Source organism: Eutrigla gurnardus, assembly GCF_963514095.1.
Source record: "Eutrigla gurnardus genome assembly, chromosome: 20".
In the NCBI taxonomy this organism is placed as follows: Eukaryota; Metazoa; Chordata; class Actinopteri; order Perciformes; family Triglidae; genus Eutrigla; species Eutrigla gurnardus.
Genome location: NC_139931.1, coordinates 18,388,815 through 18,402,906, shown reverse-complemented (window position 1 = coordinate 18,402,906; position 14,092 = coordinate 18,388,815). Strand labels below are relative to the sequence as shown.

Genomic DNA, 14,092 nt, shown 5'->3' with positions numbered 1-14,092 from the left:
GATATCAATGAGTGGGCAGAAGGTAGAATATACTGTTTTATACTGTTTGATATGCTGTGGTTGTATAACAAAGACATCTATTTTTTATTGTCATAGACTCAAGCTTCTTTTAGTATCTCTATCACTTTGAATTTCTTGTCATGCTTTGAATTTAGCTTATAGCAATTGCACGTAGCCTTGAACATGTGTTTCAGGTGTACTAAACTGACTAAGCTTGGCTGCTATTCCAAAGAGGCTCATTGTAATCGTAGTCAAAGAGCACACACTATGATTGCTGTTGACATGTGGAAAAGAATATCCCCATGAGGGCAATAAAGAACCTAACTAAATTAAATATACTCAACATTAGCTACAAGTGTAGCCTCTCAGTTCTCACAGAGAAATATGAAAAGATTGTGGAGACTCACTTGCCCCAGAAATACACCAGAAATAATATTTTTTTCATGGAATCTTCTTCCTCTCAGCAACAACATCCCCAAATGATGCTGATCTTGCCGCTGTAGCCAGCCGAATTGAGGAGCTGGTGGCAAGTGTTAAGAGGAGGTCCCAGCGTCTTTATAAAGATAATGACGGATGCAAAGGACGTCCCCGGATCCGCCGAAAGATCAGGGAGGGACATTTTTTTTTTTAATTCTGTATTGGAAAAGTACAACACCATGGTTCCTAATGCAGATAACCTGACCTTGGATACCATTCTATCTGACGAGATTGTTTGGCCCTGGCAGCTTACACACGGTGGTATGTACACAATTCCGTTGACTATGTGAAATAGCCACATAGTGACTTATTTTTCATCTATGTATTCCAGACTCTGCAGATCTAAGGACGAAGAGGAAGGCGTTCGACATTGTGATGGCAGTAAGGAGACTTGAGGAGGAGAAGAGGATTCTTATTGCAGAGATGAACAAGCATTGGAAGTCTATTTGCACCTGTGCAGACTCCCTGAAGCAGATGTCATCCCAGCTCTCTAATGTGACATCAGGTCAGTATGTATTTGTGTTATACTTGGCTACATACGCTACAATATTTCTGAAAGTTTTTAATTAATATATGGCTCAATGTGTTTTAATGTGTAAGGTGAGAGGTGGGGCCTGCTTCAAGATGGGATCCAAGGTCTACAGAGCTTGATGATGATGAAGAACAAGCAAGCAAGCAACAACATGGCAAAGCATGCAAAGAACTATTATGTTCAAGTTGTGACTGAAACAGAAATGAACTTTGATAGTGATTCTGATTAATACCATACCAGTTGTGACTCTGAGCCAGATTAAACAGTATTGTCATGGCCAGAGTCCTTTTTTTAGCTGTTGTGTGCTGGGGAGGCACCATTAAGAAGAGGGCATTCTTGACTGTGGTCCCAACATTTACCCCCGTTGGATTGTATAATATTTTTCTTTTTAATTGAATGTGTCTGTTGTTCTATTTATCTTATCATCTTTGTATTCTTTTCTCACACTCGTTTTTTTTTTCATATTCATATTTAACAACATGCACAGCTTTGCATTGATTAAACGCCTTGTATTGTCCAAATCAGAAGTTGGTGACCTGAAATTCAAAATGTATTTTCAGCAGCAATAAAATTCCTGTTTCAACAATCAATTTCTTGCCTTTGCACTTTTATCAGTTTACAAATTTGAGACGTCCCAACTTCTTCAGAATTTGGGGTTGTAGAAACACTGTATGGGTCATAACATAATAATAAAGTGGGAAATCCTTACAGATTCATTCAATGGCATGATGAGATAGGCAGACAAGAACAATAGTTTTAGTAATGATTATAACAACAATAAGTTGTAGTAAACAGCCTGTTTTGCAGCTGGCGATGGAAGCATAAGGACCTGTTCCTATTGCTACAGAAAATGAATATCTTTTTTATTTTTTGGCATTCTTATTCAAACAACCTACATGACATGTAGACTTCTGAATATACGGTTTGTTTCAACCGTTTCTCCACCACATTGTGCAAACGGATGTAGTAAATGTGACATCCACTGTATCAGGATGGGGTCTAATCCCCCAAAACACTTTTAATATTACAATAGTAAAATAGTCATCACTCAATCACTCAAAAAGACACGACTCTATTCATTCACTTCCTCATTTCAAGGCAAAATAATTCACATTTACAAGTTCTGAAATGGTCTGATGCACTTGAATTAAGTTGAAATGAATAAGTATAAAATAATCAAATATAAGTTGTTATGTTTTACATAAACATATCTGTTATAAAGAGTCTCTTCATACTTCAGATAATGTTCTTGTTTTGATGAGAAGGGCTCCCTCTTGTGTTCACTGTCAGATAATGTTGACAGTTACGTAGTATTGGTAGTTTCATATCTTCTCCCTTCCTTTCCTGTTGTTTTCATGCTGAGACAGTCAAGTGATTTGAAATGCAACCAGCTGAACTGTGGATTTCCAAGATGGCTGCCAGAGGGCACGTTGCATCACCTGAGACTTGGACCTATAGCACAGGATGCCCCGACCAGTGTTTTTCTACTGCTCAGCCATAATTAATGAGCAGGGAGGAGGGAAGGACGATGTCGATGGATTAATAATGAATGAATGCTGACAGGCTGCAAGGGGGGGGGGGCTGGAATCACACACAGTTGTGTTTTCATGTCTTGTGGGGACATTACATTGACTTACATTCATGGTTTCCAATGGCAATGCTGCTGAGACCACCAACTCTTGAGAAGTAGAGTAGCTCATTGGTATGAATATCTATCAGAAAGTAGTAGTAGTAGTAGTAGTACCTTTGTAAATGTGGTGATGAATAGAGTAGCTCATGTTGTCGTGCAATCTCACGATGCTGGAACGTTCACTTGTATTCAGCGTGGTTTAGAAAAAGAGTCTCTGGTTAAAAACCCATCAGGTCAGAAAACGTTACATTCCTGGCGGAATGTAGCGACGTTAGCTAGTAAACCAAGCTAACTGCCATGTTGCTGACATACACGGGATTAAGACATATTTGTTTCTCTCCTTCGACAACCGTACATATTAATCTTGAAAAAATGTTTGATAGGAAGGGGCGGGACTTGGCCTCTATTCCACCACACGTTCCACACAATGACAATACACTGTATCTGGCTATCGCAGAAATAAAATATCTATAAAACATAACATGACAAAAAAAAATCTGCATTCTTTTTTATTTTTTAAGACCGCACAAAATCAATCACATTTTTCACTTAGTTGACTTTGCTTGATTGTGTTCAAACCTGTAAACAACAGAAATGAGGTCCTCGAGGGGACCTGATATTACAACGCTCTACAAAAATACATTTCCATACAACTCAACTGCACTCTCAATTACATTTCCAGGGGACAATAGAACAAAACAAAACATGCTACAAAAATACCTTGTAGCGACTAGTGTCCAAAACAAAGCAGTCGCTGAGTGGCTGAGGCTAGGGTGTTGGCTGATTGTCCGACATGCTGTACTAAACAAAATATCCACTGAGATCAAAAAGTCTGTTTAACGTGTTTAAAGTATGAAAGAAAATCAATCACAGCGATCAAAGCAAAACCAGCGGTCATACGGCCTCCCATATGCTCGTGACCCAATTACTGGGATATCAAAATAAATAACAAAAGTAACAAAATAACAACCCAAATATAAACCACAAAATTGTATATTTTCATGTCATCATAATAAATACCTTCATGGCTCCCACATACCTAGTTAGAATCAGAATCAGAATTCCTTTATTGTCCCTCAACGGGGAAATTTGTTTGCCACAGCAGCCAAAGGACAGTATGTTACAAAAAACACAATAGCAAAAATTAACAATATAAATTAAAAAAATGTAAAAAATAGAATAGAAATAGAGTAGACTTGTTATGTACATATAAACATGATATTGTACAAAAAATTACCAGCAGTGAATTACCTAAATTTACAATTTAGGTTACTTTTTGGTAAGATTTTGTAAAAAAAAATAAACACATCATGGTTTATAGTCAAATGACTATGCAATTGAAGCAAACAAAAACAAGACCATGGACATTACATGATAGTTCCTTCATTAGTCAGTATTTTATACAGTTCATATCAAGTGAAAGATATGAGCCCATAAAGGTGAAAGCATTTCCTGTTTTTCTGTATAAAAATAAAACATGTGATATCTTTAGTAAAAACATAAACATACAATTGTTTTATTTTGATGATTTTATCAAACCACATAAAATAATAAATAAAAACAAATACGATCCATCTCTCTCTCGACTTCAACCGTCTCTGCAACCTGCAGCCTCTCAGTCAGTCACCTCTGTTCTTAATACGCTACTAATACTGGTGTTGTGGTGACTAAATATCACAGTGGTGAGGAGTTTCAGATGCAGCCAGTGGCCAAGTGTTGGCTAATGTTAGTAAAAATGCTAAGCTAACCGAGACCGTGATCACAGTAAACAGCCCGGTTATCTCCAACAACAACGTATCCAGACTGGTTTTAAAGGAATTTGTCAAATTTCTTTACTTCATTTCCCATGCCGTTTCGCTGAGTGGGAGACCAGGCTGGCAATCCTGCAGCCTACAACTATCTTACTGAGATTACATTTTAGTCTCAAGTACACAGTACTTGTTTGAAAGACCTAAATGGGGATCTAAAGGTCAACCAGCCACGTCCAAAGCATCACTGTCAAACTGATTGACAGCTCTTTTAATAAAACAATCTACGCGACTTCTTCTACGTCTTCTTCTGGCCATGTCAAAACCCCTTGTGAAAGTACCTTCTGATGACTAGATCCCACATTAAAATCAATCATATCGGCTTCTGGAGTTTTGTCCCAGTCCAGATGAGGCTGTGAGAAAGCTTGTCCATGTAGTAAGGTCCATCTGCTTGTCTTCACTTCCTCCACAACAATAAAAAAAGAGACACCTGGAATCCGAGACCTTAGTCGTACTCTTCGGGTTCCTCCAGATGCACCACATTCTTCTACAGACGAAACAAAAGGTTGAGGGATAAGATATGGTTGATTTTGTATGATGTTGATCAGTATTTCATATGTTGTAGGCCAACAGTGAAGTAAGCAACACACTCCAACAAAAGTCAAAGGGATTTTTCCATTGGATATTGTTTTTCTTGCCCGTCAGTTTAATTTAATTATTGTTATTAGGGGTGGGTAAAAATATTGATACGGCAATATATCGCGATACTTTGCTGCTGATTTAAAAAAAAAAAAAAAAAGTTTAGACGCATTGTGAATGCAGTCCTTTATCCTTTTTCATTTTATTTTCAATATTTATTCCAGTGAATTTCATGGGAATTAATAAAATGGAGAGGCTGTTTTGAATGAAATAGTTTTGATTCAGTTTGTCCTCTGATCAATATCATCTGATGTACATACACAGGTACTTGTGTTTTCGCAATATTGTGATATTGTGATATGTATCGTATCGTGACCAAAGTATTGTGATACGTATTATATCGTGAGGTTCTTGCCAATACTCACCCCAATTGTTATTAAAGTTGCCTTTTGTTAAATTCAACCCACCTTCCTGTTTTGCATTTTGGTCCTTTTCCACATAAATAATACTCATATTACGCTGACACTGCACATACTGTACGTACTTTCTGTGTATAGGTATATACTGTATGTATATAAGTAATATAATATTTTGTTTTATTTTAATTCTATACGTATATTTCTATTCCAATTTAAATGTTTAAAGGCTTAATATCATGTAAATGTAGTGTTCGGGAACAGAAACTCCTACATCAATCATCCATCTTCTTCTTTTCCTTGACCATTTCTGCTGAATGTACCATGTGATGGTGCAGGTAAGTCCCACCCCCTTCAGTGTTATTTATGCAGGCCAGGGAAATTGTTTTACTCCTGCGTTCTATATGACTGATGCCTTTATGAACTAACGGAAGCTAAAAAATATTTTGCTCACCCATCCTCCCTGGCTCTTCACCCAGGGGGCAAATTTTTCCATGTAGCTCTCCACAAAGCCTTGCATGTGCTGGGGTCCGGTGGCCTTCACTATCCGCCGTGACACCTCCATGGTGACGGCCACGCGCTGCAGCGTTGGACTCGCCGGCGGCTTCAGGGCCGGCGCCGCGGCGACCTGACTGCTGCCGAAGATGTCGAGAAGCTTGGTATACGATGAGAAGGAAAGACGAGCCAAGCTGGAGCGTAGGAAGGGGTCCGAATTGATCTGTGAAAAGATACGCATGCAAGATATGTGGAGCCACTTTACACGTGCATGTCGGAAAAGCTTATAATGTGTGTTAAACGTAGTCAAATATCTTGCGTTGCTGTGTTTCTATCACGTCAGGTAGATATGTATCTTAAGACGACAGAGAATTCAATTTTACCACACTTTGTGCATCTTCAAACTTTGATTTTGAACTCAACTAAAATTTGGTGCTACCATTCATCACTTTCCGAGGGGAAACCCTACGTACAATCATTGCAAGAGAGTTGCTATATCATTAGGCAATACATTTCAAATGGCAGCCTGTTGTATTTTGATTTGGTGTTCTGTAAGCCATTGCTTTCAATGAAAACACATTTTTAAAGTTTCATAATTGAAGATCAACTTTACAGCTAAGTGTTAAAGTCATCTTAGTAGCTAACTGCAACGGTAGCGTGGTAGTGACCTGTCAATCACAAGGTAGCCCCGCCCCTAAAGCATCCCCTGCTTTCTGGTCTGTTTGACTCTAAATGGACCATAATGTACTAAATGAACATCATGCTGGATTGAAGAAGACTTGAAACTAGAGATTCAGACCACAAACTCACAATGTTTACTGAGATAATACATCAAGAGAGAAGTAGGATCATTTTCTCATAGACTTTCAGGTAATCAGACTTCGTATAACAATCAGAGGAGTCGCCCCCTGATGGCCAGTAGAGAGAGTTCACTGAGGAATTTGTGGATCAAATATCTACTAAACTTAAAATCTCAACACAAAGATCTGCTAATATTAGACCAGTGGATAAGGATGAACCACGACCTACCTTAATGTTCATAGCGTCGCCCTCCAAAGACAGCACCTGAGCAAGCTGCTGCACCATTAGGTCCTTCTCACATGCCGCTGAGGGAAACAAAGAAGCAACAACTTTACAGACAAGTTCTTAGTTGGTGTATATAGTCTGGACTAGAACACTGAGGAAGACTGGGACTTAAAGGCTCATCAGACACCAAGACACTGCAGTCGAGGAAGATAACTAACCATGTAGGTTCAGCCTAACCCATCAGATTCTTACCAGAGACAGGCTCTGCTATCATCAAGCATCTGTATGCCGGGTTTCAGAAATGGGTCCAAAAAGGTGAATACTGAAGATATATTGTTGTGTATTGATCTTAATTCTTTTATCATGATATTAACTGTAAAGCAGTTTTATAACTTCATTTTCGAAAGGTGCTATATACATACTTATAATAATAATAATAATAACCTATTATTTTTATTATAAAATGAGAATGGATGGGTGAGGGATGTATGATCATTACGATGTCTCAACCTAACTATGTAGTTTAGATGTTTAAACCTAATGAGTAATGATCATTTGTGTCTTTGTCCTCTCTTGTGTTTAACTACCCAAAGAACTCTCCAAATATGTTTGACTAAAATGATTCTGGAAGTTTTTCCTTGCCCTCTAAGGAGTGGTGTCATAATAAGCCTTTTTATCTCCACTTTTGTTGCTATTGAATTTGCTGTTATTATTAAGACACCTGCAGGCCGAAGAAGAAGGGCTCTTGTGTTTATCTACCCGAGGGATACTTTAATTTCACCTGACAACATGTTTAATTTGGGAGTTCTTCCTTTCTCTCTTGAACCAGGAAGTTTGAGCTTGTGCTCGTTGAAATCTCCAAATTTATTTGACCAAAAACGGATTGTGGAAGCCGTTTCCTGCCTTCTGGAGAGAGGGTGTCACAATACGTCTTGGTGCTTTCAGGCAGAAAATTGAAAAACGTTATTAGTGCTGAAATAAGAGAAAAAATGTCTACGATTTGATGTATGAATTGTCTATGAGGAGTGAAAGGAAAGGAGCTACAAGAGTTCAAGTCGGAACATTTTGTACAAGAAAAAAGACAGAGGGGGTGAGTAACAGCTGGACATTTTGATATTTGCCTGGTTTTTGTAGCTTTGTGCGTGTGTGTGTGTGTGTGTGTGTGTGTGTGTGTGTGTGTGTGTGTGTGTGTGTGTGTGTGTGTGTGTGTGTGTGTGTGCATGTGTGTGTGTGTGTGTGTGTGTGTGTGTATTACTTGGTGAAGATGGGGTCATGGGACTCTGGATACTGGTGGACCTCTGGCCGATCTGCTCGAGCTTCTCCGCTACCCCGTCGTAGAACTCTGGAGGGTGATCTACATCAACGAGAACCACATCTCAGACCAAAACCACCATTCCACATTAAACATTCAACTGTCGTCAAATCAATAACTGCTGTGCGTGTAGCCTCCATAAAAAAATGACCTCCAGTGTCGTCTGACAGTGTGGTGGAGGATCTTACTGGGAGAGACGACGGGCGGTTCAGGCCGCCGCTCTTTGACATCTATGGCCAGCGTGCTGGGCCTCTGAGGAGCTCTGTGTCCATTGCTGTCCTTCTCCTTCTGGGACTTTAACTTGAAGAACATGGAGAGCTTTCTTCTAATCTTCTTCCTGTTCAACTTCTTTTGCTGCTTATTCTCGCTCTCGTCTTCTTCCGATGAAGTTGTCGATTGATTAGCTTCTTCGATCTATGAGAGAATTCATTACTCCATAATGTTGGGACTCATGTTTCTGACCAGGTGATCACATTCTCCCTAACGCACCCCGCCCTCCTAAAAATGACATTCCCACACAACAAAACGGCATTGTTAATTACGTGTTGAGGGAAATGTGAGGGTTTTTTGTGATTACGTTTGCACGGTCGAGGAAGGACGGGCGGCGTGTGCTGTTGAGATGATGCAGCTTTATGAGGTTCTTGAATCTGTGCCGCTTCTCGTCGGCTTTAGTGACATCTTCACCTTCAGAATCGCCTCCGTCCTTTGGTTTCGGTCGAGGCGTGGCGCTGGAAAGATCAAAGTAGGGTGAATAACAGGGCCGCGGGCTGAAGAGGACAGCTATCCCATCATGCAACACAATTCCAGTTCAGGGTCACCTTTCTTTGATGCATCGTAGTTTACTATTATTTTTTTTTATTGTAGTAGCTGTAGAACAATAATAGAACCATTTTCATTGGCCCTGTGACTAAAATTAATAATAATAATAATAATAATAATAATAATAATAATAATAATAATAATAATAATAATAATAATAATAATAATAAATTTTATTTATGGGCATCTTTCTAAACATTCAAGGACACCTTACAGTTTAAACAGGCAAATACAGTTAAAACAAGCAAGATAAAAATAATAAATGAAATAAAATTAAACAAAAACACCATGAATTTGATAGAGAGAGAAAGAGGAACTAAGTGGGACAGAACAGGTGTGTTTTGAGGGAGGTTTTAGCGGTGGGGAGAGACTCTGGTGTGGACGTGTTGTAGCGAAAAAAACTGCAACTACTTTATTTCTAGGTCCATTTTAGATACTCTAACTATCTATCAGATAGACTCACACTTGTAGTCCCAGATGAAAAGAAGTCCAGCCAGTCATCGATGTTTATTAGCCAATACAGGATCCAAACATGGTGGGTTACCCCGGGGTAAAAACACCTAACAAACACTGTGTGCCCTCGGTTTATATGCTGTTGGTCCCAGGGTTTCCACGCCCATGTCAGGTGGTCAGCCTCATCCTTTCTTCAAATTATGATCTCATTTTCCCCAAAAAACATGACTGTCACACTTTCCCCGCCCATAATCTGATGCATTTCCCTGCTAAGTAAAGCTCCCACACCTGGCAGGTTGTTTTTTTTAGGCTTCTGTGTGGTTGAGGCTGAGTTCTCATCCCTCTCAGCAGTCCGGCAGGCCTCTTCAAGGTCATCATGGCGTATTTAGTTTTGTTTTGAACTTAGGCACCCAGGTGCAGGGCATTCATCACACAACCTGACATGGTGACCTAGGTATCCTTAGGCTGCCAAGATGATTAACCATTTAGCCACTACAGACGGAGAGTGGAAGAGGACCGACGGGCAGATGGCGATGGAGAGCTGGGAGGAAGAAGAGGGTTTCGGGATGGAGTGTAAGGATGAAGGAGTACAGAGAGTAGAGGAGCGAGATTATGGAGGGCTTTGAACGTGAGGAGGAGAATCTTAAAATGAATGTTGGACAGGGAGCCAGTGGAGTTGTTTGAGGATGGGAGTGATGTGTTCAGAAGATGGGTCTGGTGAGTTGGAGTTTATAGATGCACTTGTGAGGTAAACCGGAGAGGAGAGAGTCAGCAATCGATTGGGACATTTAGAGAGGGGGGATTTGGAGCCAACGGGGAGCAGAACAGATTTCTCACAGTTGAGTTTGAGGAAGTTGTAAGTGATCCGGGTTTCAATTTCTGCTACGCAGTCAGACAGGGAAGAGGGTTTGTTCATGTTCATAACGTAAGATAAAATGTATTAAATTGAAGTTAATCAAATTGAATACTACGCTGCCACTCCAAGAGTAGTCCGGAATAAAGATCCCTGAATATAGTTTTGTGTCTGGTGATGTTGCTAGCAGAGAGATTAGCAATCAGCTGGTTTGAACTCAGCTGGTGTTAGCGGTAAGCTAACAGTGAAGCTAGCGAGTTCACTACCCGTTTTGTAGTCGACTTATAAGTAAAAAACAAATCTCTTATCCACTGTGTGGACGGTGAAGCCAGCCTGGTGCGTGTGGTAAACCAGTAAGGTGTTGGAATGTCACTGGAATGGAATTGTGTAATTAAATGGTATCATCGGCACTCCTTATACAGCCGACGCAATTAACATACTCACAGTTGTCTGAACTTATTCTAGCGCCTCTTCTGCAACCAGGAACTCTGGCTTTATCACAGCCCTCAAAGTATTAAGTGTGACTATAGACAAAATCTCCAAAACAATGAGTCACAGTACCATCAAGTGACCTGAAACTACCAAACAAAGGGAAATATGTGTATTCAACAGTAGAAGGCCAGCATGGTGAGTTTCATTACCTGTACTTGTAGTGGTCTATGAAGGCTCCTCCTACTGTGCCTGGCCTGTCATTGGGGGGGGTGGCAAGGGTCCGACGGAGGAATGCTTGGATCACCAGTTGAGTCTCCACCTTGACCTCCATTAGAGAGATGGAGGAGACTGAGGAGAGGGAGGAGAGGGAGGCGGTGCGGCCTGCAGGCTCCGACATATCTGAAATGAAACTTCATTTTATCACTTATTATTTAAGCAAAGCCATCCTCAGAATACATAAAGTATGATGGGCCCAAGTTCTTTGAAGCTGCGTTCTCTCTGCTGGCCATCAGGGGGCGACTCCTCTCAGATTGTATGGAAGAATAAATTACCCTTTTTCTACTACTTGATTTATTATCTCAGTAAACATTTTAAACACAAGGCCCTAAAGCACACCCCTAAGGTTAAGGCGGGGCTACGTTGTGATTGACAGGTCACAACCACGCTACCAATGCAGTTAGCTACTAAATGACTTTTACACTTAGCTGTAAAGTTGACCTTGAATTATGGAAAAAGCCGAACTCCAGGTTTCAAAACCATAGTCCATAAACCAATGGGTGACATCACCATGACTACGTCAACGTCTTATATACAGCCTATGGTTCTCAAATGGCATCTCACTGTGGAGCCATGGACGTTATTCAAAAATGAGTTGTAAAGCTACTTGTGTGGTTCGTTAAATGTGTTGAAATTTGAATCAAGCTTCATGAACTGCCTGCTGTCTGAGATTACTTCCAAGGAAAGAGACAAACACAGATGTTGACAATCTAGTCGGTCAACATTCCCTTTCGGAATAGTGTTAGTGATGCCACACGTACAGCAGATAAGATCTCCAACAACACAACGCAATCCTAACTATTACATTATTACACCCAGACTGTCTATAAGAAGTGGACATAGTGGTGACCACGGTTTTGAAGCCTCGAGTTTGGCATTTTGGCGGTCACCATGTTGGATTTTAGCAACCAATGAAAATAAGTGACCATATTTGGACTACAGAGGAGCAACGGGTGGATCTGATAAACACAAGTGGCACCCCAAAGTTAGCTTCATGTTTCAAGGTCAACTTTACAGCTAAGTGTTATAGTCATCTTAGTAGCTGATTGTGTTGGTAGCGTGGTAGCGACCTGTCAGTCACAAGGTAGCCCCGCCCTAAAGCATCCCCTGCTTTCTGGTCTGTTGGACTCTAAATGGACCATCATGTACTAAATGAACATCATGCTGGATTGAAGAAGACTTGAAACTAGAGATTGAGACCATAAACTCATGTTTACAATGTCTACTGAGATAATTCATCAGGAGAAGTAGGATTATTTTCTCATAGACTTCCATGCAATCATAGAGGAGTCGCCCCCTGGTGGCCAGCAGACAGAATGACCGTTTAAGGCACTTTAGCTTGGCTTCTGTTTTCAGATCCAGAGGTTGCCTCCTAGTCCATCTACACCAGAGGTATTCATGTATAAAGGTATCTAATGATGTATCTTTACAAGCCAATAATAATTGTTGACAGATTCATATATTTATAGAATAGTGTAATTCTATATTGGTATTTCTATCACTATTTCACATCAACACAACAATTAACATTTACATTTGCTTATTAGATGTTTAGATTAGATGTATTTTTGGACATTTTACATTTTGGAAGAAAACATTTTTGGGATCAAATCATTTTGGGGACCCCCTGCTGTAACTGTTCCCCCTTTTAAAGATCTCTGATCTACACTAATCGGTAGATTTTCGTGACGAGTGAGACTGCGTTTTAATAACAAAGCACTGTCATCAATGGACTTGTAACGAGAATGTGGACAAACCTGCCAAACAGGCTGTTTACCATCAGTGAAAGTAGGTTGTAATGAAGAGAGTAACAGTGTTGCGATCTGCAGATAAGGGGGACACGTTCAAAATAAAGTACGGGGGAAATAAAAAGGAGGTTATGATCAGGTTAAGAAGGGAGCTTTATCTAAATGGTACGAGTCCTATAATAGAGAGGTGGAGGAGGAGGAGGAGGTTTGGGAGACCGGGACGGGAATTTACCGGCCGGACAGGGCGGGAGGAGAACCCCATTCAACCCTCACGACCACCGGGAAATACGTCCAAGACTACACACCCCACCAGTCTGATCTGAAGTGTGTCCACAGTCCAAAATACGAGTTTCATTGTAAGATACCGAAAACGTCCAGGAAGTTTACATTCATTCTCCGACAGGACAGCATTTTTCACAGAATTACTTCACATTGAGTTCACTAAAACACATCGGTAACTTTTATCTGAAGACCAAATGACGGACAGGCGGAGGGAAACTCCTATTAAACGTTGTCTACGTACCGCTATGTGTGTGTTCTGGACCCGGAGAGTTTCGTTTCGGGTCGACGGTGTCTTCGTTCCCACTGGCGTGCGCAGCTACTCTGGACTGCGTGGTATGAGCAGCGGGCGACGGGAGGGGCGGAGCCTCCGCAGCACCAGACGCTCAGGGAACACGTGATTAACAGGGATTGCCATACCTAACTTTCGACAGGTCAGTTGGTTTTTACACAGGATTTTTTTTATTTTATTATTATTTTGTTATTGAAATGATTAATGCACAGAATATTAAGCATGGATGAAGACTTTGGCCAAGAGTATCAGATTGTAGTAGGCCTATACACTAATGCCAAAAGTATTCGCTCACCTGCCTTGACTGCATATGAATTAAAGTGACATCCCATTCTTAATCCATAGGGTCCATAGGGAGTGTGTTTATGGGACTTTTTGACCATTCTTCCAGAAGTGTATTTGTGAGGTCACACACTGATGTTGGATGGAAGGCCTGGCTCTCAGTCTCCACTCTAATTCATCCCAAAGGTGTTCTATCGGGTTGAGGTCAGGACTCTGTGCAGGCCAGTCAAGTTCATCCACACCAAACTCTCTCATCCATGTCTCCCACTGAAAGCTGACTGGAATATTTAGGAGTGAGGACATTTCACGACTGGACTTGTTCCACAGATGGCATCCTATCACAGTACCACACTGGAATTCACTGAGCTCCTGAGAGCGACCCA

The 14,092-nt window shown here is 40.6% G+C and overlaps 1 protein-coding gene across 1 annotated transcript; it reads right to left on the bottom strand.

The window, feature by feature from the left end:
- Window positions 1–3,132: 3,132 nt before the first annotated feature.
- bcl2l12 (BCL2 like 12) lies at window positions 3,133–13,454 on the bottom strand. The gene is made up of 8 exons (XM_084036679.1): window positions 13,380–13,454; window positions 11,042–11,231; window positions 8,853–9,003; window positions 8,464–8,689; window positions 8,219–8,317; window positions 6,967–7,043; window positions 5,897–6,160; window positions 3,133–4,934 (listed from the first exon to the last, which is right to left on the bottom strand). The coding sequence occupies exons 2-8, from the start codon at window positions 11,227–11,229 to the stop codon at window positions 4,893–4,895; spliced, it is 1,047 nt and encodes a 348-aa protein (XP_083892805.1). The 5' UTR covers window positions 11,230–11,231; window positions 13,380–13,454; the 3' UTR covers window positions 3,133–4,892.
- Window positions 13,455–14,092: the final 638 nt, after the last annotated feature.